Consider the following 24,328-nt stretch of genomic DNA (forward strand, 5'->3'; position numbering starts at 1 on the left):
ACCCCAGTGCTGAGAAGGCAAAGGCAGGCAGACCTCTTGAGTTCTTAGTGGAAGATAACATTCCCCAAATTGTTTGAAAATAAAATGGACTAAATACTAAAAGGTGATCAATTAAGTTACCTATGACTTGTGTTTCTCACATAAGTTAATCAGGTACTGTAAGAAACAGCTCAAATTCCAATCAGTTTAAGTCTAGGCACTGGAAACATGGATTCATATCTACAACAGAATTTTTTCTTATTTATTTTTGCAATGTTAGGCCTGAAATATTGAGTGAGGTAATCCAGACCCAGAAAGACAATTATCATATGTACTCACTCATAAGTTGTTTTTAAACATAAAGAAAAGAAAACCAGCCTACAAATCACAATCCCAGAGAATCTAGACAATAATGAGGACCCTAAGAGAGACATACATGGATCTAATCTACATGGGAAGTAGTAAAAGACAAGATCTCCTGAGTAAACTGGGAGCATGGGGACCTTAGGAGAGGGTTGAAGGGGAGGGGAGAGACAGGGAGTGGAGCAGAGAAAAATGTAGAGCTCAATAAAATCAATTACAAAAAAGAAAGAAAGAAAGCCAGACACAAGCCACGCCTGGCAATATAGAATTGCAGTCCTAGCTACTCAGTAGGTGGAAGCAGGATTCCAAATTCAAGGCCAACTAGGACAATTTAGGAAAATTCTTCTCAAAATACAAAACAAATGAGTCCTGAGTCTTGGAGGTTTACTGTCTGAACACTAGTCCCCAGTTCACAAAGCAGAAGAACAAGGAAGAGAAGGAAGAGGAAGACAAGGAGGAAGAAAGACGAGGAGGGTTGGACCAGGTTATTAAACTTGAGAATTAAAGAAGGAAATTGATCTTAATACAGTTTTTGACACTAATACAGTTTCAGACACAATGTTCAGTAAATATTAGCTGACATGTGAAATTCGCTATTGTTAAGATGTCATGGCTGAATTTTTTCATTCCTTTTACATTTTCTGAGCTTGTACAATATGCCAGGCATTAAAGAGAATAAAAAGACTAGGGAAAAAAAGCACAATCATTTAATTTTTTTGTTGGCAATATTACCTAGAATCTAAATAAAATGTTAACAAAAAATACAAAAGTGAAAAACAGGTTATGTGCCCCTCATTTAAAATGCTTGTTGTACAACCAAATTTTTTTAAGGATACGTAGTTGCCCAAAATGTTTTAGATTTCAAGGTATTGGAGATTTTCAGATTAAGAATGCTCAATCTTTATTCCCAAATTTTCTGACTAGAGATAATTCTAAATTTAAAATTAGTATCCTTAATACAACTAAAGTAATATTTTTTCTAGAAACCTTGTCATTTAATTTTCTTTGTGATTATACATGCATGGTGTGTGTGTGTGTGTGTGTGTGTGTGTGTGTGTGTGTGTGTGTGGTATATGTGTGTGTGATTTATGTGCAGATTCACACACTCAAAAACAGTGTAGGGGCCTGAGGAGGGGATTGAAGTTGTGCTTTATCACTCTCTGTCTCATTCCTTTAAGATTGAATCTATCACTGAACCTCGAGTGACACTGGCAACCAGCATGCCCAGGTGGCTCCTTCATCTCCCTCTTCCAAACACACACACATATGATGGTGGTACCTAGATTTTTAAGTGAATCCTGAGGATTTTCTTAGGTCCTTATCACATAGCAGCAATAAAACCCTTCAAGAGAAAATCCTTCTGGTCAAAAGAATGGAATCTATTGCCTAGGTGGAGACCTGATAGTTCAGATGGGACTAGTCAATCACCTGGCTAAAGATAAGAAGGTGTATGCACCTTAAGCCTTGGTAAGGGAGAGGAGGAATAATTAGTCCTTTAACTAGATGATGTAGTTTTCCTTCCCACAATCCCCAGCCCTGGGTCACAGCCACACAACTCCATAAATCTGCCTGATTTTCTAAAGTACCCAGAAGTGTGACTTCTCCCTTTCTTCTTCCCATCTCTTCTCTAAGTATGTTTTTTCCTAACATTCCAGGCTCTGCCAACATCTTCAGCTTCCTAACTCTTTCTTCAAAGTTCCCCTTAGTTTTCTTTTAATATTTAATAAAATTGTCTTTAAGATTCTGTTTGAATCCATTCTTGAGTTTTTGATTAATGAGATTAAAATCTGCAAGAGGAGACCCAGGTTTTCCCTGAATCGTTTACACTCTTAAAGCAAGTTCCCATAGCCACCGAGTCAGCTCAAACTTTCAAAATACAGTATCAATCTAATCTCCAAGCCAGGCGGTGGTGGCGCACGCCTTTAATCCCAGCACTTGGGAGGCAGAGGCAGGCGGATCTCTGTGAGTTCGAGACCAGCCTGGTCTACAAGAGCTAGCTCCAGGACGGGCTCTAAAGCTGCAGAGAAACCCTGTCTCGAAAAACCAAAAAAAAAAAAAAAAGAATAATGCATACATCAATCTAATCTCCATATGTATTACAATATCTGTTGTGTACTTATATAAAATACCTATGCTTCAAATAACTGTTGATGAAATTCTTCCAAAACATTGTAAGGTAAGGTATTATTATTAAGTATTTGATCATTGAATTCCAAAACAAGATTTTATATTTTCCAATGAGAAATTAATCATTTTGCATGTGTCATTGTAATTATTTTACCTGGTACTAGGACTTATATGACACTTACTATCCAGACAGTATGCAAGTCATAAACATAACTAAACTCATTTGAAGATATCAACGCAAGAGTTTACTGGCTATCAAAGTTTCAAACTATTTCAGCGTCAGTATATTAAATATAGGTGTTATTGACAAAAGAAGGCCAAGAAAGGGGGAAGTTTTAAAAGTAATTTTAAATCTTTACAACATAAAATTATCAAAGGATATGATTGGGTCTTGACTAGCTTGAAGAAACAAAGATGGGTGATGAGTTGTAGGAGGTTTAAAGGACAACAGGACATTTCTATAGACAGGAGGGATGACAGGTCAGAACAAAGAAAGATTATAAACAAATTAAGGCCAAATGAGGGGAAGATGATGAGTGTTAACGTGGCCTGATTCCTTCATCAACATCATATCATACAATGACAGTTGCCAAAATTGTCAACAAGAAAACATCATCCTTGGCATCGTGGGGGATTTCCCCCTGTAAGACTAATAAGCACAACTCAAAAAAAAAAAAGCCCAACTAAGTATAGATCACAAACCAAACCATAACCAAGGCAAAGCCTTGGAGTATCATTGGAAAACTGAAGTCATTGGATATTTAACCAAAGAGGCATAAATTAGAAGGCTTTACTCTCTGGCAACCACACTTTAGGAAATAAAACTACCAAGTTAAAGAGTAACATCTTATATATAGTCCTCCAACACTGGGCAGAAGTTGTTCAGCCCAGTGCAGAGATACCTGGTAGCAGAGAAAGTAAATGAATAAATAGGAAGTCCCTGGGAGCGAGGACACATGACAGAGTTATTTCCACGACACTAACCGGCAACTAAAGCATCCTTGGGCCATCGGCTGAACCAGTCAATTGTGCATCCCGAAATGAGGGCAGGGAACTTCAAAGCTCGATTTCGAAACTTCTCTCCAACAGGTGAAAAGCAGAGCACAATGTGAAGGTTCCCTCTGACCCTGCTCATGAAGTACTCATACAGGTTGTCATTAGTGGGAGGACGCTTGGGGTGCTCCTTTTTCATGACTGAGGTCAGGTCACTGTTAATTTCATCAATTTCATCTCGAGCAAATAAGTTGGAGACCTCAGAAAGAAACACAAAAACACAAGTATATAAATTCAGTATATACGCATGAAACCACCAAAATATGTGCTCTAAAGGTCCAAGATTTTTTCTCCATTTGTGCTCTTAAGTTCAACTTTTTAAAATGAACTTAAAATTTTCAAGATGAATGCCATCATGCCTTAATGCACTTAGATGATTCTGTGACTAACCGCAAAGCCACCGAGCTAGGAAGAGGTGAACGGCCGCACCAAAAGTCCAGCCTCCCGAGCCCCCCCCCCCACTCAGTTCATTTTTCATTTCGCTGTTTTTAAATGCCTGGTTACACATCTTACTGGGAGCTTCATTCTTTAAAGATTGAGTGGAAAAAGCCATCCTTCCTGCTGATGGCCAGATTCCTAAGAGCATTTACTCAAATTTCTAAAGAAAGACAAAAAAATGAAGCTTTCTACGTTGAAAGGAACCTAGAGAGGCAAAGGTATGATGACAACTGAGCTCCTACCTCTCCTGATGACAGAACGTTGTTCATGTATTCCAAAAACGACTCGTCTTTAATGTCGTTGTCTGTGAAAATGAAAGTGACTCCTTTGCCTGCCTGGCCGGCGGTCCTGTATAGACCCTTCAGGTCTTCCATCAGGTTTGCTGTGTTGTAGGATCTGAAGACCCATGATCATTGTGTCAGTCAAAAAATTATTCCCATAAGAAGGCAAGCGCCTTATACTGCACAACCAACCCAACAATGCTAGTTTTATTCCATCATATGAATACATACTATCTACGAGTATGAGTTAACTGATCCTTTAACTTCATATTCCACAGATATTGTAGTTAATGTTTTGGTACACAAAGAACATCCCCAATGGGTTATTAAACCTGAAACAAAAACAATTTAACACAAGCAAATACCGTTGGCATGCATATATGTCATGTGACTGTATACAGCTACCAGTTTGAAAATGCATGTTGACAGGGGTAGTATTTGTTGGATATGATAATTAGAAGATTTGTGAAAGACTAAGCACCAATCTGCAAAGGACATATTAGAAATTGCCTCATAGACTGAACAAACTAGACTAAACTGATTCAAGTTTTCATGATATTGGAAAGAAAAGCCAAATCCTGACCCACAGAGCCCCTCTCATCTCTCAAAATCACTATTATCCTCACATATTTGGATTCCACATAAAGGAGTTAGTTTCGAAGCAATCAGTACATTGTATCAGACTTGCTGGGAACATTTGAAATAAGTCCTACCATAAACCTCCTTTCACGCCCCAAAGCAATCCTCAGATGAAAACCATCCTATAATCAAGAAATGCTAGAGTAGTCTCCACACAGAGTAGCCCAGTACTGCCAAGAATAGAAAAAAACATTTTATTTCTGGAGATTTAGATGTACTAAATTATTCTCTCTGTGTGTGCATGTGTATGTATGTGTATGTATGTGCATATATGCGTGTATGTGTGTGTGATGTGCATGTGTGTGTGACATGTGTATGCATGTGTGCATGTATGTGTGTGATTAAAACAGAACTAGGAGTACAAGATAAAATAGCCACTTGATCTTATTTTTAAAAATAATTAATAAATAACACCTAAACTTTTAATATTCATTTTTAATAACCATAAACTAAATCTACAGTCATAGTCCTAGTGATAGTTTCTATTGCTGTGATTTAAAAAAAAAATGTGACCAAAGCAGGTCAGGAACGGAAACAGAAGCCTTGAAGGAATACTGCTTACAAGCTTGCTCCACGTGGCTTGTTCAGCCTGCTTTAAACCACATCCAGCACTTCCTGCACATGAGTGGTGCCACCCACAGTCGGCTGGTCCCTCCCACATCAATTAAGAAAATGCTCTATAGACTTGCCTACAAGCAGGCAGGTGGAGGCGTTTTCTCAATTGAGGTTCCTCTTCCCAAAGAACTCAAGCTTGTGTCAAATTAACAGAAAAATAACCAGGACAGTCAGATAGCAATAGTTTTAGAAGACTTCTCGAGAAACCAGGGCTAAGTGATCATAAAACAAAACTATTTTAAAGACATGGTCTTCCCTTTAAAAAGAGAGGAAGGGCTGGGAAGACATGTCAGTCAGTAAAGTGCTTACAAATATAAATAATAGGACCTAAGCTTCTTCCCCCAGAGGCCATGTTTAAAATAAAAATGAGAAGAGTGGATATAGAACTCCAATCCTAGTGCCCAGGAGACAGACTTGGGAGCTCTGTCACTTCTGGCCATCTTGTCTTGCTGAACAGACAGCTCTGGGTTCGTGAGAAAGTCCATCTCCAAAATCTAAGAACGAAAGCATTGAGGAAGATGCCAGAGATTGACCACTGGTCTTCAATGGGCATGCGCACACACACACACACACACACACACACACACATACACACATATACACACATACACACACACACAAGAGGTAGAGAACAAGAGTGAATGAGAGAGAATGCAAATTTTATCTCATCCAGCTTCTTGACTCAAAGGGGGAAATTACTGTCCTCTAATTTTGGAGGCTGCTCAGGCTAGCCTTGGCCACACATGTGCAGCTTATGGAATTAAATAGTGTCTCTAAGGCTAAGAGAAGGCTAAGAAGACCTTGCCTTTCCTCTCATTGGTAATGGATCATTTTCAGTGTGACGTGCAGAGGAACCAATTTGTCACCGTGAGAGTTGTAGGTGTTTACTGAGCTATTGGGTTGCAGTAGGAGTTACACTTGACTAGACACCTGGATTGATTGCAAATGCTGCAGTGCAATCAATTCCCCTACACTGTCTGAAGTCAAGCAGTTCTCAGGCTCTGTGAACCCAGCTGCAAGGTGGACTATTGCTGCCTGGCCTCCTAACATACTTCTTTAGAAAATTTGAGTAGCTCAGATATGCAAAAATGATTTTAAAACAGTAAAATTTTATACTAATGCTGATGACAAGTATATGGATCAAATCTTTTTCTTGTGCAGCTTATCTGCTTCCCTAGCTTGGCTTCTACACATGGACTAGAATTGCACACATGGGAAACAGGGCTATTTCTGTCATCCTACTACATGTATTAAACAGTAATCTTTGGATTTATTCTGCAAGGAGAGTCCTATAATTCAGACCAAGTATGACAACCTTAGCTTGAATAACAGGATCTCCAACTCTAATATTTAATAACATTGAGCCTCCAAGCTAGCAGGTACAAATGAGTCTCCCTCAATGAGACAGGTCAGTGGCATGGTTCACATGGATGTCAAATGAGCAGGACTTCCTACCCCCCTCCCATGTCTGAATTAACTGCTAATGATTTCACCTCAACTGAACTCCCCAAACTGGCTTTATGAAACTTTGTTAGACTTCTGTGAGCCACCTCTACTTATCTCTTCATGTTAACTCTTCTCTTACTAATTCTTTCTACCTATAACACACACACACACACACACACACGCACCTGACACAACTCACCTGAAATTCCATCTCTTTAAGAATAGTGACTATATATATAATTCTCTATCCACAAAACCAGAATTACCAAGAAGAGCTCTAGATTGCTAATAATGTCCTGGATTTCCATCCTTCATTTCTCCCTTCTCACTGCCACTCCTCCTGGCAATATTATGTCTTGTCTAGACCCCTAAGATAGCTTTATAACTATATCAGTTTTGTTCTTTCCATCCATTTGCTAGACACACACACACACACACACACCTCTTTACGGGTAACCTATCAGTGCTTTTATTAGTCTCTGGTGATATATCAATTCCTTACTGCGCCTTCAAATGTCTCCATGCAGTCCCATTTGTCACCTCACATTCCACACTCAGCCATATTTGATTCCTCCAGGGGTCAAAAGTAATTTGCCTTGATGATAACTTCAAAGAACCAATGCTTTTGCCCGGGAACTCCCAAACTGTTCTTCTTCTAGAATTCCTATTCAGATGCTGCTGTAGGAACTCCTTCAGTAATCTTTAAGATATGAGCCTACTTGGGCATGGCCTCTTATACTATAAAAGCTGACATAAAGTGCATGCTCTCTCTCTCTCCTGGCTTCTGGATTCAGTTCCTGTTCCCCATCCATGCAGAGGACTGTGATCTATGAGGCTACACCTAAATAAAAAAAAAAAAAAAAAAAACCTTTATTATACTCAATTCTGAGCTAGTGAGAGAATATTTTATAGCTTCCATCTTCATCTGGTAACCACGTGAATCCCAACTCCGCACCTACAGGTATAGGCCAAAAGAGGCCTGTAAGGTCTGTGACCCAGAAGGTCTTCCACTCCCGCCCTCCTGGTTTAATTTCTCCTACTAAGCAGCCTTTTGCCAAACCCCACCACAACCACAGCAGAGCTACCGTGTGGCGACTTGGCAATTTTCTAGGCTCACACAGGCTTCCCCTTGTATTCCTCTGGTAGTGTTCAGTATCTATTCAATATTCAACAACTACTTTAGGGTTTTAGGTAGAAATTTTTCATCTATTTTTCATTTATTAATATTGCTGAACTCTGCATTAACACTTATGATATATAAATGACTTCTAAAAGATACAAAGGGTACACTTAATGCTCATACTACATAAAACATAAACACAAAGAAGCATTGATGCTCTGTAGTGAGAGGCTGGGCTGTTTCAAAGGCAGGTTACTAACAGAAAACATTCTGGTCCATGACAAAGGTTGAAAGGGGAAGACGTGTCAGTATTCAAGGAGGAAAACCATTGTGGAAACTATTGTGATTCTTGGCGTACATAAGAAAATGCATTCTTAACTGCTGGTGACCTCTGAGAACCTTTCTTCAAAATCCATTTCAGGGTAACATAAAAGCTCTTACCTTGTCAAAGTGATCTGGAAAGAGGCATAGCCAGCAATGAATGAAGCCAACCTTGTCAGGCTCTGTTTTCCTGATCCGCCCACACCAACCAGGAGGGCATTTCCCCGGGGAGTGCGAATGACTCGAGAGATCTATAACAAAATGTAGAAAAGACTCACATCTTTCAACATTTAAATTCACCATTATATTATGCACTTGATTTAAAAGTAAGGCCAAATGCAAGTAATAACTGATGGGAGAAGGAGAATTAGCCTCTCCCTAGGATGAGACCTCTTATTGGTTATGTGATAGAAAGTGGTCAGCCCTGAAATCACACACACACACACACACACACACACAATGAATTTAGCATCTTGTATTTGTATTTTATATGTGTAATAATAATCAAAAAGAGGCTGTTGATTTGAAGCATTGGAAAGAGTAGGAGAGTACCTGGGAGGGATATATGGAAGGAATGGAAAATGATATGATTGTATTTTAATTAAAAATGTATTTTAAAGGTAATAAGTAATTTTTAAGGCAAAATAGTCATTTGGAAGACAAAGATGACTCAAGGTCAGAACAGAGAGCCATACTGCTTAAGGGAATGGAGCACTTCTGAACCACAGCACTTGGGTTGCACCACCAGGTAGCAACTGTGGGGTGTGCCCTGAAGATCCCACAAGGTAATGACATATTTCTGACTGTGGCTATCTCTTTACAAGGAGAAAACTAAGGGAGACTTTCAGGTGCCCTTTTAGAATATGCAATCTAAGGCAGCATGCTAGGAAAGACAGCAGAAAGGTTAGAACAATGCCTGTCCTCAGAACTCACAGCATGCCACCAACCACAATAGGCTCCACATTGAAAATGCATAGCTTGAGTCAAAGGGAAGAAACCTAACTAAGAATAAGAGTGATAATGGAAGGGAATGTGTGCAAACACCCACTCTTTGACAAGATGGTGATACACAAGGCTTCTTCTAAGAGGAGATGAAACATGGGTCTGGGGTCCGTGCCACCCTGCCCAGTACACAGAGACCAGCCCCACACTCCCTCCTTGCAGTAGCTCATTCAGTTAGCTTTCCTGGTAAGGAGTGATGAACTCCCATCAGGCTTCCCGCTCCTTCTAGAGAGGAAGCATCATAGAACTCTCTACAATCATTTTACTCTGTGTGCTCCTTCCCTCTTAAAATACACGCTTCCTGGATTATTGCTATAAAATTGCTTTTCTAAGTCCAACAACGCAAGAGGTGAGGGCTGAAAATACATTACCTCTAACTATGGCTCGGATCCCTGGGGCTTTGCATCCTGACAAGATTTTACTAAGCGTCCTTCCTCAAAATATTCTTCTATTAGCTCAGCATGTTCCATTTCTACTTGGAATACCACTGGGTTTGCAGTTAATCTCCAAAATTAGAACATGTGAAAGGGAGACTATGCTACCTGCCTCTATGTGGACCTAGAACCTGACGAGAGATGTGTGCTTTAATTTTCCCAGATTCTGCTCTCAACCTGTCTCTGTGACTCTCTAAGCTCACAGTGGGCAGAGGGTGAGCTACCATGTGTCTCCCCATATCTTACCTTGGTGTAAACTCAAAATGCCAAAACAAGACAATTGAGGAGCAACCAGTACCACATTAGAACCTTCTCACTTCCCTCGCTTGACACTTTACAATGACAATCCTGTCTCTTTGTTTGATATGTATGAATATATTAGAGGCTTATGTAAATTTTATGGATTTGGTTTTAAAAAAATCTTCATTGTATTTTTAGCTAGAATTGGCTAAGCTATTAAATTAACATCTCCATTCCAGTTTCTGGCACGGGATACATCATCATTACATTAGAAAGATGGACATATATATGAACAAGCAAATAAAATGTGTTAATGTTAAGGGGGAATTGAAACACTTTTAATCTTGTTAAAAATCAAAAATGATAGGAGAAAAAGCATTCAAGGGAGACCCTTAAATGTGGCTGATTTGTCCAAGGTGTGAACTGAGATGAAGGTGTTCATGTTTCTATTTCTTTAGCAAATCGGTAAAAATTAATGATGCCCATTGTACCCTGTGGCATTCATGCTCCACAGGGGAGAGACACCTGAGAGAAGGAAATGTGTGAATGACTGAGAGAGACATCAGTGACAACAAGGGGAGCAAGGAACTCCAGAGACCTCACTGTCTCAGAGACTCGAGTTCAGGTGTGAGGACTGGATTTAACCTAACTAAGTCTTTGAAGATGGCTAGAAGTTTAACAAAGAAGTTGGCTTGCTGGCTGAGCATGGAGGCTTACACCCATAATTGTATCAAGAAAATAGAGAGATTGAGGCTAGTCTTTGATATATAGTTGACTACAGGGCCAACTGAGTTACACAGCAAAGACAATATCTCCAAAAGCAAAACATATGCCAAAGAAGGGAGGGAGGGAGGGAAGGAGAGAGGGAGGGAAGAAGGGAGGGAGGGGGGGAGGGAGGGGAGGAGGGAGGGAGGGAGGGAGGGGAGGAAAGATGTTTAACAGCAGCTGAGACACAAGTTATCAGAGTCAGCAAAAGGCCTGATATGGCCCCATTAGGGTTGGAGTAAGGAAACAGAAGGGGGTGAGGCTGAAAAGTATTGTTTGGGAGCACGTTGGGGACTTGATTAAAACTGATAATTTGTCAGCATCTCATGTGTGAAGATCTTCCAAGTGTTTTGTCAGGAAAGACTGAAGTGACTCAAAGGAAGTATGTCTTCATGGAGCTCATAGTGACTAGATACCCAGATTAATGGCCCGGAATTCACACTAATGAGGAGTTCTGGAATCAGACATGAATAACCATAAACAGTTCATTTTTTAAATTAAATATTAGGTAAAATGTTGTCCGTATGTTGATTGAAATATTAGGACCTAAGTCATGATAAGCCATTGACAATATATATTATACTTTCACACACAAAAAGTGATATATATATCACTTTGGCTTGTTTATTGTTTTTGAAATCTGGCAAGGCCTCTATCCTGCAAAGAACTGCAGGAAACTAGGGAATGATGAGAGTGGAAGAAATAGTCTTCCTCCAGGAAGCACACACCAACTGGTTATCCACACCAAAAGGTCAGTCCTGAAAACATACATGCAAGTAATATTATTCAGACTGAACAGATTTATAAGTATGCATATTAATATCCATATATGCATTAATAACAAATAATGAAATTAATTAATTAATAAAGAAAGGCCTTGAATTTGAAACAAACCAAAGGGATATACTGGAGGTATTAGAAAAAGGAAAGAGAAGAAATAAATAATATAAATGTAATATAATCTCAAAATTTAAAAAATAACATTAATAATGATACATAGCACAAAGTCATAATCTGTGTATTTTTATGAGGAAGAGAGCTGGACCTCAGATCACAGTCCATTTGAATGCAGATTTTACCTCCATCTATCTCTGACTTCTGTCATGTACACACACACGACACACATAGACACACACACAAGTGTTAAGGAAGAGTCACCCTAGAACACAGTAAGGAATGCACAATTTTTTTTTTCAAATGTTCTGGACATGTATTCCTTGACCAATTCCAAAGCAGCCAGGCTAAATGCTGAGAGCCAAGGAAAATACCCTCAGAGATGAGGCACTCTGCCTGCAATGGCATACTCAGATGGATAAAGAAAGGTTTGTAATTTGAGTTGTAAAACAGAAGATAAAGCAATCTCACAAGACTAGCAAAAGTAAACTCATCAGTTTTAGTGATGGGTAATCACAGACCAAACAGCCAGTGTCTTCAGCAGTCAGTCATGACGTCACCATTGGCAGGGCTCATTCATTAAACATGAAGTATTGGGGGGTTTTGTTTTTTAATATCTTTACCCTCCCTTTCTTCTAACTATTCAATATGGCAGAAGTTCTACTCTTAATGAAACATTCTACTTTTAACCAATTGTAAATTTGAAGTTCACGTCACACTATTATTATATTAGGATTTGGAAGGACATTGAGTTTCATCATTTAGTCCAGACACATGTCTCAGATTCTAAGAATTCACAGAGACACCAAGCTCCATCCCTCATGCTTGGGAGATCCTATATCTGAATAACTCCTCTGTTTTCTCTTTGTCTCAGACTTGCCTCAATCCTGCAGAAAAAAAAAAAAAAAAAAAAAAAAAAAAAAAAACAAACGTTGTCCTCATATGAAGAGAATCAACAGGTGAGCAAACCACAATTCACAGAAAAGGCTCACTGGCTATGCTCTCAAAACACTCCCACTGTTCAGATACAGTAACTGTTAGAGGGGGAAACTTGCTTTATGAGATCATTTTTCATGCTTAAACCTAGATGATGGAAGACAAGCCCAAATCACTGGTTTTCTAACTGAAAGGATGTAGGCTAAGAAGTAACTGAAGTCAACAACGTAAGGAAATTGATGAAATCTGTTAAATGACAACCCTAATGGCATAGGTAAATTAGGTCATATGTTTCTATATATATTACTTCCAACATTTGAGAAATGATCAGCTTTCTCATATGACAAAGTAGGATTCTACTTCCCTGATGGAATTCATTTTAACAGCATTTTTCACCTTCTCAAGATCAATTTTTTCTGCACTGTTTTGTTTTGTTGTTGTTTTGATTTAATTTTTATAGTTATTAGCTTTGATTATAAAATGCATACAATGGCTAATCTTTATTTTGTAATATGAGTGAATTTATAGTCACCACAGAAATACACCTCTAAGTGTATTGTGAAAGATTTTCTAGATTGGATTAATTGAGATAGAAAGAACCATCCTAAATGTGGACATCATCATGCCATAGGCTTGGGTCCTATACTGCATAAAAGTTGAAAGCCAGCTAAACACCAGCATTCCTTCTACCCCTGCTTCCTGACTACAGATGCAATGTGACCAGCTACCTCAAGTTCTTGATACCATGATAGACTGTATTCCTTCAAATAATAAGCAAAAAAAAAAAAAGATCATCCCTTAAACTATTTTTTATCAGGTATTTGGTCATAGCATCCTGAAAAGCAGATGGTACCACCAATGCATGCAACAAAATTTACTCTCATAACCAATGAAGATGTATAATTTAATATTATTACATATATGTACACTGTTGGGCAACCATTAATACCATCTACTTCCAAATCTCTTTTTTCCTGCAAAGCTAAAACTCTTCCCTCTAAACATTGACACCGCATTTCCTTCCCCATCCATCCTGCCCTCTAACCATCCATCCTGCATGACTAACCTGAGGACCTAATGTGTGTGGAGCGCTGTGGCGTTTACCTGCCTCGCTTACTTCGTTTGATGTCCTCTGGGCTTAGGCATTACTTCAAAGGGTTATTCTTTAGGTGATGTAGAAATAAACAGACTTTGTTCTTTGCATGCAAATAAACCACATACATCCTGTGTAGCAAATACACTGAGCCAGAAGCTGAATATCAACACTGAATAAAATTTTCACATTGCACATTGGAAATATACATGCACTTATTTTAAGCCCATAATGTGTGACGTGTTACATTCAGCTTAGAAACTCACTTGGAATGGAACAATGAGTTCACTTTTAAACTGAGTGTTCTCCTAGGAAGTGACACTGAAGGGGATTCAGGGCGAAACCAAGTGTCTGTCACCTGTGACGCACACCTTGGTGAGGCTACTGTACCTTGACTAAGTGGACCATTGCATCTGTGAAGAATACCAGGTCCATGCCAGTGCCACGGATGGTCTCATTATAGAGCTGCAGGAACACACTCAAGCGCTCTCTCAGGTGATTAAGGGATTCGATTGGCTCATAAAGCTTTGGTATTTCAGCCTCAGGTTCTTCAGATGTTTCACCTTGGCAAGAAGCAGTAAATGTCTTCAAATCACTGAACCTGACCACTGCCCAAATTAGCACACTCAAAGTGCTATAATTTAATGTTAATATTTTTCATCAAAATACAATATTATAATTTTTACAAAACAAAAGCAGACAATAGACAAAGTATTAGGATTTTCATAATCATAGGTTTACAGTTCCTTCTGTTATAGAAAGAATCATTTTCAAATGACATTTTTCATAAAATTTAATGATAATTCACAAGTAAACATTTTATGTTAAAGATCATGCTAGAGACATGAGAGTACTAGTTAATATGAAAATCAAAATAAATAGGGACTCAACATCAAAATCTTGAGAGGTCTTGATTTTTTTTTTCGGGGGAATTTTTAAGAGGAATTTAAAGAAACCCTCTCATAAACGTTCAACTCAAGCTTCAGGAAATAAAGTGCTTCGAAGTCACAGGAGGTTAGACATTTTCCTGTGGCCCTTGCCCTTTCTCTGAATGGAGCAGCTCAGCTTTGCTTCCCAAAAGCACAATCCCTCTAGTCAATCCCACTCAGAGGGTGTGAGACACAAAAGAATGTATGATAAACACAGGGAAGATTCTCGTCATTCTCCAAAGGGCCTTGCCAGACTTCTGCAAGAGTGTGACTTGATTTACAAGAAATGTGCCCACTTCCTTCCAACTGCAGAGATGAAGAGGTGTCCCTTTGTAGTTGTCGCTTGGAAACTTTTACAGAATCACACAATTCGTTACCACACAAATCAGAGATGCTGCAGTCATTCTCAACCATTTAGGAGACACAACTACATTAGTCTAGGATGCCTGATAAGTCAGTGATGGCCTTAGCTCCCCCAGCCTTCCAACTATTGAGATAGCAGGCTTGTGCCCCCACTTCTTACTTATGAAGTCTAAAGCTTTATGTGTGGTGGGCAAGCTGTATATCTACTAACTGAGCTATATGCCCAATGCCAACAGCCCTTTAAATATGGAATTTGACCAAAACTCCATCCTCAGTTTTTAGAAACAATTTTGAAAGGAATAATAACGTTCATTTTAAAACCAGTAAGTTTTGATGTGAAATTCCAAGCATTGTCTGTTTTCATCAATGAAAATGACAGACCTCTTCTTTTCGTGGGACCAACCACAAAAGGCTGACTCATGTCACTCATTTCTTCTGTTACATGGGTGTGGCGTTTCATAGAATTCAGGTGACCTGGGTAAGGATAATCACTGCCACACTTGCTGCCTTTTCCTAACAGTGACTATGGCCTGCAGTTGTCTACAGATCCTGTAGAGAATACTTTAGTGCTTCCCCCAGTGCCCATGATGGGATATTCACATTTCTATCTGCAAGCAGGAAGGCAATGAGGGTCAAGAGACATTCAGCCAATCAATACTGACTCCTCTCTGTTCCTCTGATGGACTACAATCCTGGACATGTTCTGCCCTCCTGCACGTCTCCATTCAGTGCTGTATGCAAGCAGGATCAACGTAAAAGGAATTCATCTTTAGGAACTGAAGCCCTGAAAGTGTACAGCTCTTCTACCATCAGCTCTCCCTTCCAGGATCATCTTTCGGAGGACCTCACGCTCCTCCTCGGTAGTTACCTGTAGCTTCCGGTGCATCCCTCAAGAAATCCACAAAATAAGCATCAACTCCACAGTCCACCACCGGTGTTTTCTCTCCACCAAACTCCTCCTCGACCAAACTGACTAAAGCCTTATCAAACCACGTCACATCACCGAATGTGGTGAAGCGGTCGGCTATCACCCGTTTACACTCATGCTTCCACAGCCTGAGCAGTTCCTGTTGGAGGCATAAGTTGAACGCACCATTAATCCTGACTGGGCCATAATTGAGATTTCAAATAGAGATACTATAGAGTTTCACGTCTCTGGCTTTCAGATCAGATATACCACTTTAAAAATACATACAACATGCCCATATTTAATTTGAATTGATCTTATTCAGGTAAATAAACGGAAATCGAATTTATTCTTTTGTGGTCTTAATTAAAAAGAAAATATTCCCAGATTTGAAAACATTACAAATTCATCGAATCAGTCAACGAACTAACTGGTGTTAGGTGAAAAGGTCTTTGTTACTAAATCGGTTGCAATGTTTCCTTTCATGGGCCATTTATAGTGTAATGTACAATGTATGAGAAACTCTTACATGTATGCAATTGAGATCTGCAAAGGCCTATTTAATTAGCCGAAATAAAGGAAGTTTGTTACAAATATAAATCTGGAATATATGAATGAAAAAGTTCAGGGACCAAAATTCACTGGTAGCTGGAGAAATTGATTAGAGAACAGTCTGATTCTAGTCCAAGAAAAATATTTACTGAAGCTTATTATTTGGTTTAAAATATTAATAGAAACTTCTTACCTTCCAAGTCAGGTTTTATTACTAATGAATAAAAAAGCTATTTAGTTTCCAGAATATAAAAGTTTCTGTTAAGAAAAAGTTTATTATAGCATCAATTGCCAAAATTGTTTGTGTCGACTTAAAATAAGTGACCAGAATAACTACTGAAAAATAGCAGATAAGCATCACATTTCCACAATTCCATTAACTTATTAATAACACAGAGAGAAAAAGAACTCGAAAGCAGGCCAGATGGTTCAGAAAGTAAACATGCTTGCCATGAAAGCTTGTTGTCTTCAGTTTGACCGCTGGGACCTATGTCAAAGTGGAAAGAGAGAACCTACTCCACAACGTGACCTTCTGACCTGCACATGGGTGCCATGGCATGCTTGTCTTTGAGTGTGTGTGTGTGTGTGTGTGTGTGTGTGTGTGTGTGTATGCGTGCACACACCTATACAGGCATAATAATAGTAAATTTTAAATTTTATAAATCAACTTGAAATATTCACTGTTGCTAAACTCAATGATAGAGGAAGCCATTACAAGGTTAGGACAGAAACCTTGTGCTAGGGAAATTCCCAGTGATCCACAGGATGACTCCAGTTAAGACTCTTAGCAACGGTGGAGAGGGTGCCTGAACTGGCTTTTTCCTGTAATCAGATTAGTGACTACCATAATTGACATCATAGAACCTTCCTCCAGTAGCTGATGGAAGCAGTTGCAGAGGTCCACAACCAAGAACCAGGCTGAACTCCCGGAGTCCAGTCCAAGAGAGGGAGGAAGGATTATATGAGTAAGGAGGGATTCAAGATTATGATGAGGAAACCTGCAGAGATAGCTGACCTGAGCTCCTGGGAACTCATTGATTCTGGACCTACAGCTGGGAAACCTGCATAGGACCTAACTAGGCCCTCTGCATGCAGTTGACAGTCACGTGACTTGATCTGTTTGTGGGCCCCCTGGCAGTGGGACCAGGATCTATCTCTGGTGCATGAGCTGGCTTTTTGGAACCCATTCCCTATGGTGGGATGCCTTGCTCAGCTGTGATGCAAGGGGAGAAGCTTGGTCCTGCCTCAACGTGATATGCCAGGCTTTGTTGACTCCCTGTGAGAGGCCTTACCCTTTCTGAGAAGTGGGCAGCGGGGCATTGAGGAGGAGCATAAGGAGTGGAGGTAGGGGAAACTGTGGCTGTTAAGTAAAATGAATAAAAAAAAATTAAAATAAAAGAATGCATTCAATAAAATTTTACTTATTTTGAAAAAAAGAGTTAGCCAGGGTGACTGCCTATTGGTGAATGTCTGGAGGAGAGATAAGGGGACATGATAGTGAGCCCTTATTTCCCACCCTTTGTTTTTTCTTGTCACTGGTATTCCTGATGCCAGTCACCAAACTATATCCCCAGCTCCAGAAAGGCCAGGGAAGTGGCCACCTGTGACTGAGCCTGAGCACAGGGTCATGCTCTGGGGGGATCAGACATACTGGGTTTTTAAGATATTGTTCTAGCTTGAAGGAAACTCTTACCACATGGGAACTGTCATATCCATATACATCCACAAGTACTCATTTCGGGGTTTGTATTAAATGAATTTTCTACTCTGCTGCCTCTTTTTAATTGCAGCAGAATGAATGCTACTTTTACTTCATCTAGTTGCAAGGAAAAATCAAGGGTGATTAACAACAGAATGGTTTCTTTTCACTCTGATTGCTTATTTATAAATATAATTACACTTTTTTAAGTTTAAAAAAAAAAGTATCAGGACTATTATAGATAAGCATACTATGAAGAAAAATAAACAATGGTGTCTTCTATTCTAGCCTGTGATGAATACTGACCATCAGTTTGACGGGAACTGAGGTCAGCTAGAACACAGGTCCACGCCCATGTGGGGTCATCTAGAACCAGCCAGTTGGTGGAGCTGAAGGAGAAAGCAAGCTTACACTGTGCCAGCTGACACTGCTGCCTGCTTCCCGACTGGGATGCCACGTGACCAGCTGCCTACACTGTCACCATGACTCCCCCACTAGGATAGTCTATAATACCTTCCAAGAAAGACCCAGAATAAGTCCTTTCTCCTTTAAATTTCTCCTATCAGGGTATTTTATTACAAGACTAGGAAAAGAAACTAATACATACCCCCTCAGATAATAATTCTGTTCACTATTTCCTTAAGTATAAATTAATTTAATTGAAAAATACAACTCAAGTTTTCTAATGTAATATTTAGAAGTTTTTTTTTTCTTAATGATGTTAACCAGACACAGACAAAAAAAAAAAAAAATCAATAGTATACAAAAGGATCCACATTTTTTCCAGACTTCACATAAAATCAAATTTAAATGTTTAGATAAGAAAGTAGCAACAGGAGTTGCTTTTATGTCTTAGGTATCACGTACACCTGTGTCTGGGATGACCTCTGAGGTGATGTTCAGCATGCCCTGCCAGATCCTGGAAAGGTCGCGAAGGTTGAACACGTAGTGGAATCTTGCAGGTGTGGGGAGCATTTTCACTTTGGTCATCTGCCACAGGCGGCGTGTCAGGGGCACCAGCTTCATCACAGCATCTCTCACTTCCTCAGAGAAACCCCGCTGGGAGCAGTAGTAGCCGACCCCAATCACCCCTGAAAAGACAAGAGAGCCAAGCAGTGCAGACAATCACACCAATTCATGGTTTGTTGATTTTTCAAATACTCAAAAACTACTGATAAGTTTAAGTAAATCAGCATTCAAAATATCAGAGGGTTGATTCAAAAATACTGCCAAGGAACTGGAGAAAAGCTCTTCATGGCAGAGCATTTGCCTAATGTGTGCAGAGCTCTGGATTCCACCTATAGTAGAGTAAAATTATAATTACAATTATTATAATTGCTATTTTGTATTATTATTAAAGAAAACAAATATCACTGAAAACACTAAATACACTAATTTAGTGTTATTAAATAACAGTGATAAATATAAGAAATTGACTTATAAAGAGATAAGAGTCCTAAGTCCTCTATAGTTTCCTCTTCTGTTGTTGATTTTCCAAGCATTATAAAATAATTCCCTTATGCATCACATTTTCCTGGCACCAAAGAATAATTAAAAGTGATAGTAGTCATTCCTTCTCATCTACTTTACTTTCCACAAGTTGAGATAATTCAAATGTCATTTGGTCTCCAAACCTTCCCACTGCTGTGACTCAAGGCAGAACTCTGTCACACTCTCCTAGCCCGGGGTGATGAGATGACATTTTATTCTGCCAGAAATTAATTAGGGTAATCTTAATGAGTGTTGTGTCAGTGGCAGTTTCAGAAACTGTAAATTAATACCTAACAGAAAGTTGTTCATAACTTCACACTTTTTTCTGCAAAGAGTAATTCCAAAAGAAGTAAAAATATATTTTCATTGTTCAATTAAATAATACTTGGCTATATATTGAGCTAGTAGCTCTTCAATCAAATTATCTCTGAAGAACTACATGTTTAATCCATCAGTAATTTATTACAATTATGTTGACTACCCTGATTGTCAGATGGGGAACTCTTATCTGTCCTGGACACTATCATTCTTATGGCAAAATATTCATTATTTGTATTAGAGTGTCAGCCACATGTTCTTAACAAAAGAATATATAGGGAATATATGGGTCACCCATGGGCGAACAAGTTCATGTATATGCCATGTTTAACATCATTGCTTGGGAAGCTAGTAACAGGTCCTTAAATAATTAGTAACAATAATATTAACAAAGAAGAAAATACAGACTGAGGTCATCCACCTCCATAAATATATTTTATACATAAATAATATATATATAATAAATCATGGTAGGAAATAAAATAAAATAGTAATAAGGAAGCAAATTAAAAGGTCTCCTGTGCTTTGTGCTGCCCTCTGAGTAGACTCTTGCTGAGAGCAAGTGTCCTTCTTTTCCCTTTTTCCTCTGACAACCATCTTACCAAAGATTCTGTCCATGGAAGCTTCTGAAGGCAAAGTGCAGTTGAATACGGAGAACTGCCTCTTCAATCGCTGTGGTATGTCATTGCGTCCACCCCCAGGATGGATCATGGCTGCCAAGAACTGGATGTCTACAATGCTAGTAAACTCTCCAGGTTTCTCTAGGTTATAGAATCCATTTTGTTCCATCAGCTGTCGGACAATCTCATTAGTAACCTACGGGGGGAAAAAACTCAGAATTAAAATGCCATTCCTTGGATTAAAAAAAAGGCTCAGACAGTAAAGTGCTTGATGCTAAGGCATGAGGACTTAAGTTCAGATTCCCTGGCACCCACACAAAAGCCAGGTGTGATTGTGCACACCAATAACCTCAGGTAGAGACAAGCAAACCCCAGGGCCTCAATGACCAACCAGCTAGATGGTGAGGCCCAGGCTCAGAGAGACCTGTTGCAAGAAAGCTGGAGAAAGGCAGAGAAAGCCGGTGGATGACAACCTCTGGCTTCACAAACTCTGTTGGAGGAGAGTGTATCTGCACACGCCCGCCACACACAGAGGGAGGGGAGGAAAGACCGGCAGACCACCCACACACAGAGGGAGGGGAGGAAAGACAGGCAGACCACCCACACACAGAGGGAGGAGAGGAAAGACCGGCAGACCACCTTATTCCTAGTATGGAATTCCTTAAGTTTCTCTACAGAAGAGAGTTTATTGGAACTCAGAAACTGCACGCTGAAGAAACATAAAAGGAAAATTTAGTCCTCAAAGAATAAATCAGTCACAAATTAGCAAAATAAAAATATACAGTAGGCTCAATATACCTGATCACCCCATTCGTTGATTACTGGCATATTCAAATCATCAATAAAGACAGCCATCTTCTTCCCTGCAGGAGGACCATATGTTGTGCCCATACGTTTATCCACATAGCTCTCTATTGTCCTCTGTTAAACAAGAACACCAACAGAAACATCTGTAAAAGTCTTCCCAAAGACATGGTCAACTACTAAAAACAAGCAACAAATGAAACTATAACCTTTCAAATGACAGTAGTTACTTCCTTATAAAAGGCCATAATGTCCTCATTAATTCTGGCAAGCTAATTAGTACCTAAATTATTTTGCATAATATTTACAACCTTTAAAAATCTGGTTTCATCTACCATTTAATGAAGTTCTGATCAATGTAAATTCTGAGTAGATGATGGTCTTCTGTCCATTTATGAGGATTTATTTTCATTTCCCTGTGTCTATACCAGTGATTCCTAACCTCAGTTCTGCAAAAGTTTTGTCACAATCAGTGATATTGTTAAACAGGGATATTACCTAATAGGCTTAAGTCCATAGACTGAGCTGCAAAGCCTGCCCTTAATTTAGAGTTATTACAATGCCAGTTGCGTCCAGTAACCCCATAGTGGTAACCCTGCTGTGGGGCAGATGCAACCACATGAGTCCTTCCCAAAACAGCATAGAGAACAAAGCCCACCGTCTTCCCATTCATCCACACTTGTAACTCCTCAGTGGTAGGAGAGGAGGTCATACTGTGCGGTACAAATCCAAGGCAGTGTAAAGAATACTGAAACTCTTAAAAGGAATCTCTGAAGGAGTGGAGCGAGTGGTTGAGAAAGATCTTGAACTCTTTCTTTTTATTTATTCTGTAGGAATTTTTATCGTATTCTTTTCTAACTCCAAACTTCTTCCAGATGCCACTCCCTACACTCCCAGCTTCATGTTCTTTCTGTCTTAAAAAGAATCTCAGACTCTCAGCAATGGCCACAATTTATTTCCACGGCAGTCCACACTGGCTTAAAAATAAACTACCAAAATTCACCCCTTACTTGGTTCTTAGTCACTGGGTCTTTGCCTTTATCTTGGGACTTTCCATGTGACAAACTACAGCAATAATCATTTGTGGTTTTCAATCTCAGCTTCTTTTGTATTGCTGTTAATAAATACCAGCTGCACTTAAGTTAAAATAAATGCATAGACCAAGTAACCGCAATTTAGCATACAAGAACAAACAAGAAATTCAAAGTTCTTCGACTCTACAAGCTCAGAATTCTAAAGTCCTCAAGTTATTGCTGCAACTGTAGCATCTATTCGTGCATGATCTTAAATCTCATAAAAGCTGTATACATGCAGGGAGAGTGAGAGCACACTGAAGTAAAAGTGAATTCTCCTATCCAAAAATATTTTCTTACATCATATAAAGAATAAGGCAATTAAAATTATTTTTAAACCACTATATAACTATAAAATGCACTAAAATATAAGGAAACGGCAATATATTTGCCTCCAGAAATCTTCAAAGTAATTGCAAATTGTAAGTTTCCATCATCATTTTAATAAGTAACAGGGAAAGATGAAAAAATGTTTTCATCATTTTCAGCAGAAATACATGTAAATATATCACAACTCATTCAATTATAAAACAAATCTCCCATGAAATTATATGATAGAAAAGAGAATTACATATTCCCCTGACATAAAAACACACTGTTTAATGTACTAGGTTAAATTTAGCTCTGCTTTTCAATGAATTTAAATGCATAAGCCAATTAATAACCTCCCGACAACCCCCTATGGCAAACCAGAACCTCCCAGACACCCCATGTCTATTAATGAGAACTCTTTGTCATGTAAGAATTTTATGTCTTATGGGACTATCTAAGAGCTAGGACTCCATAGGTGGGATAATTAGGCTAATACAGAGTAAGAACCACATACCTGCACCTTCTCCCTTATCATTAGGACCTTAATTTTCTAGGTAGCAGGAAATAATAAATACACTACATATCATAAGAAGGGTTTTGCTGATAAAAACAGAAAGAACACAGAAACGGAACTGTTTGTGAATGTGGAGCTGCATTGTTAAATTTCCAAGATTTCTTCCCACTATATAATTTTCTAGATAATTTCCAAGTTAGAAAAACCTGATACTACAGGTTTTTTTCCATCTATACTCCCTAGAAATATGACCCAAAACATCTCCCAGGATGTGAAACTCCCAGGCACTGTCCAAAATGCCTTATGAAAAAAAAAATCTTAGATTAATGATCTTCGATAAATGCTATTGTCTTCAACCAGGTATTGACTATTAAAAACCTTACATCTCTAGCAGAAGGCTGGATGCTTCTTTGATAATAAGTACAATAATTGGAAGTTGTAGTCACTGTGGTTTCACCTTTTAATCTATAGGCCCTAAACAAAATTCTGATTCCATTGTCTATCTATACTTCATTCACACAGCCGTCCTTGTGAATGGGACATGGCATAAGTCGGCATAATTTGCAAGGCTTTATGTAGCAGCTCTCTCTGGGCCTAGAGTCATAAAAAAGAAGGTTAAGCGACTGCTTCTTTCACTTATTAGCTTTGTGGTTTTCATCTATCTCTTAATATTTCTGAGACACAGCCCAGAATCCATATGAACACATACGACAGCGAATTAAACCTAAGTGATATATGAAGAAAAACAATTAGAAGCTTAAAGTAATTGTAAAAAAAAAGTTATTTTATTATTTCAATGTGAATGGCATTCAAGAAATAGAGTCATTTCTCATAAATATCACATAAAATTAAATAAAAAAGTTATTTTATTATTTCAATGTGAATGGCATTCAAGAAATAGAGTCATTTCTCATAAATATCACATAAAATTAAATTGAAATATAAATCTACTTACTTGGTTTCTATCCACATGTGATATATATCTAAAAATTATGAAAAT

At 38.8% G+C, this 24,328-nt stretch overlaps 1 protein-coding gene across 1 annotated transcript in view; it reads right to left on the bottom strand.

The window, feature by feature from the left end:
- Positions 1–24,328, bottom strand: part of Dnah5 (dynein axonemal heavy chain 5) — a 214,837-nt gene that overhangs the window by 69,554 nt on the left and 120,955 nt on the right. The window contains 8 exon segments of the mRNA XM_038322871.1: positions 3,454–3,721; positions 4,203–4,356; positions 8,503–8,633; positions 14,137–14,309; positions 15,907–16,105; positions 19,064–19,287; positions 20,608–20,821; positions 21,424–21,546. Coding sequence (XP_038178799.1) covers positions 3,454–3,721; positions 4,203–4,356; positions 8,503–8,633; positions 14,137–14,309; positions 15,907–16,105; positions 19,064–19,287; positions 20,608–20,821; positions 21,424–21,546 — 1,486 coding nt within the window.

The sequence above is a fragment of the Arvicola amphibius genome, chromosome 3 (genome assembly GCF_903992535.2).
Source record: "Arvicola amphibius chromosome 3, mArvAmp1.2, whole genome shotgun sequence".
NCBI lineage: Eukaryota > Metazoa > Chordata > Mammalia > Rodentia > Cricetidae > Arvicola > Arvicola amphibius.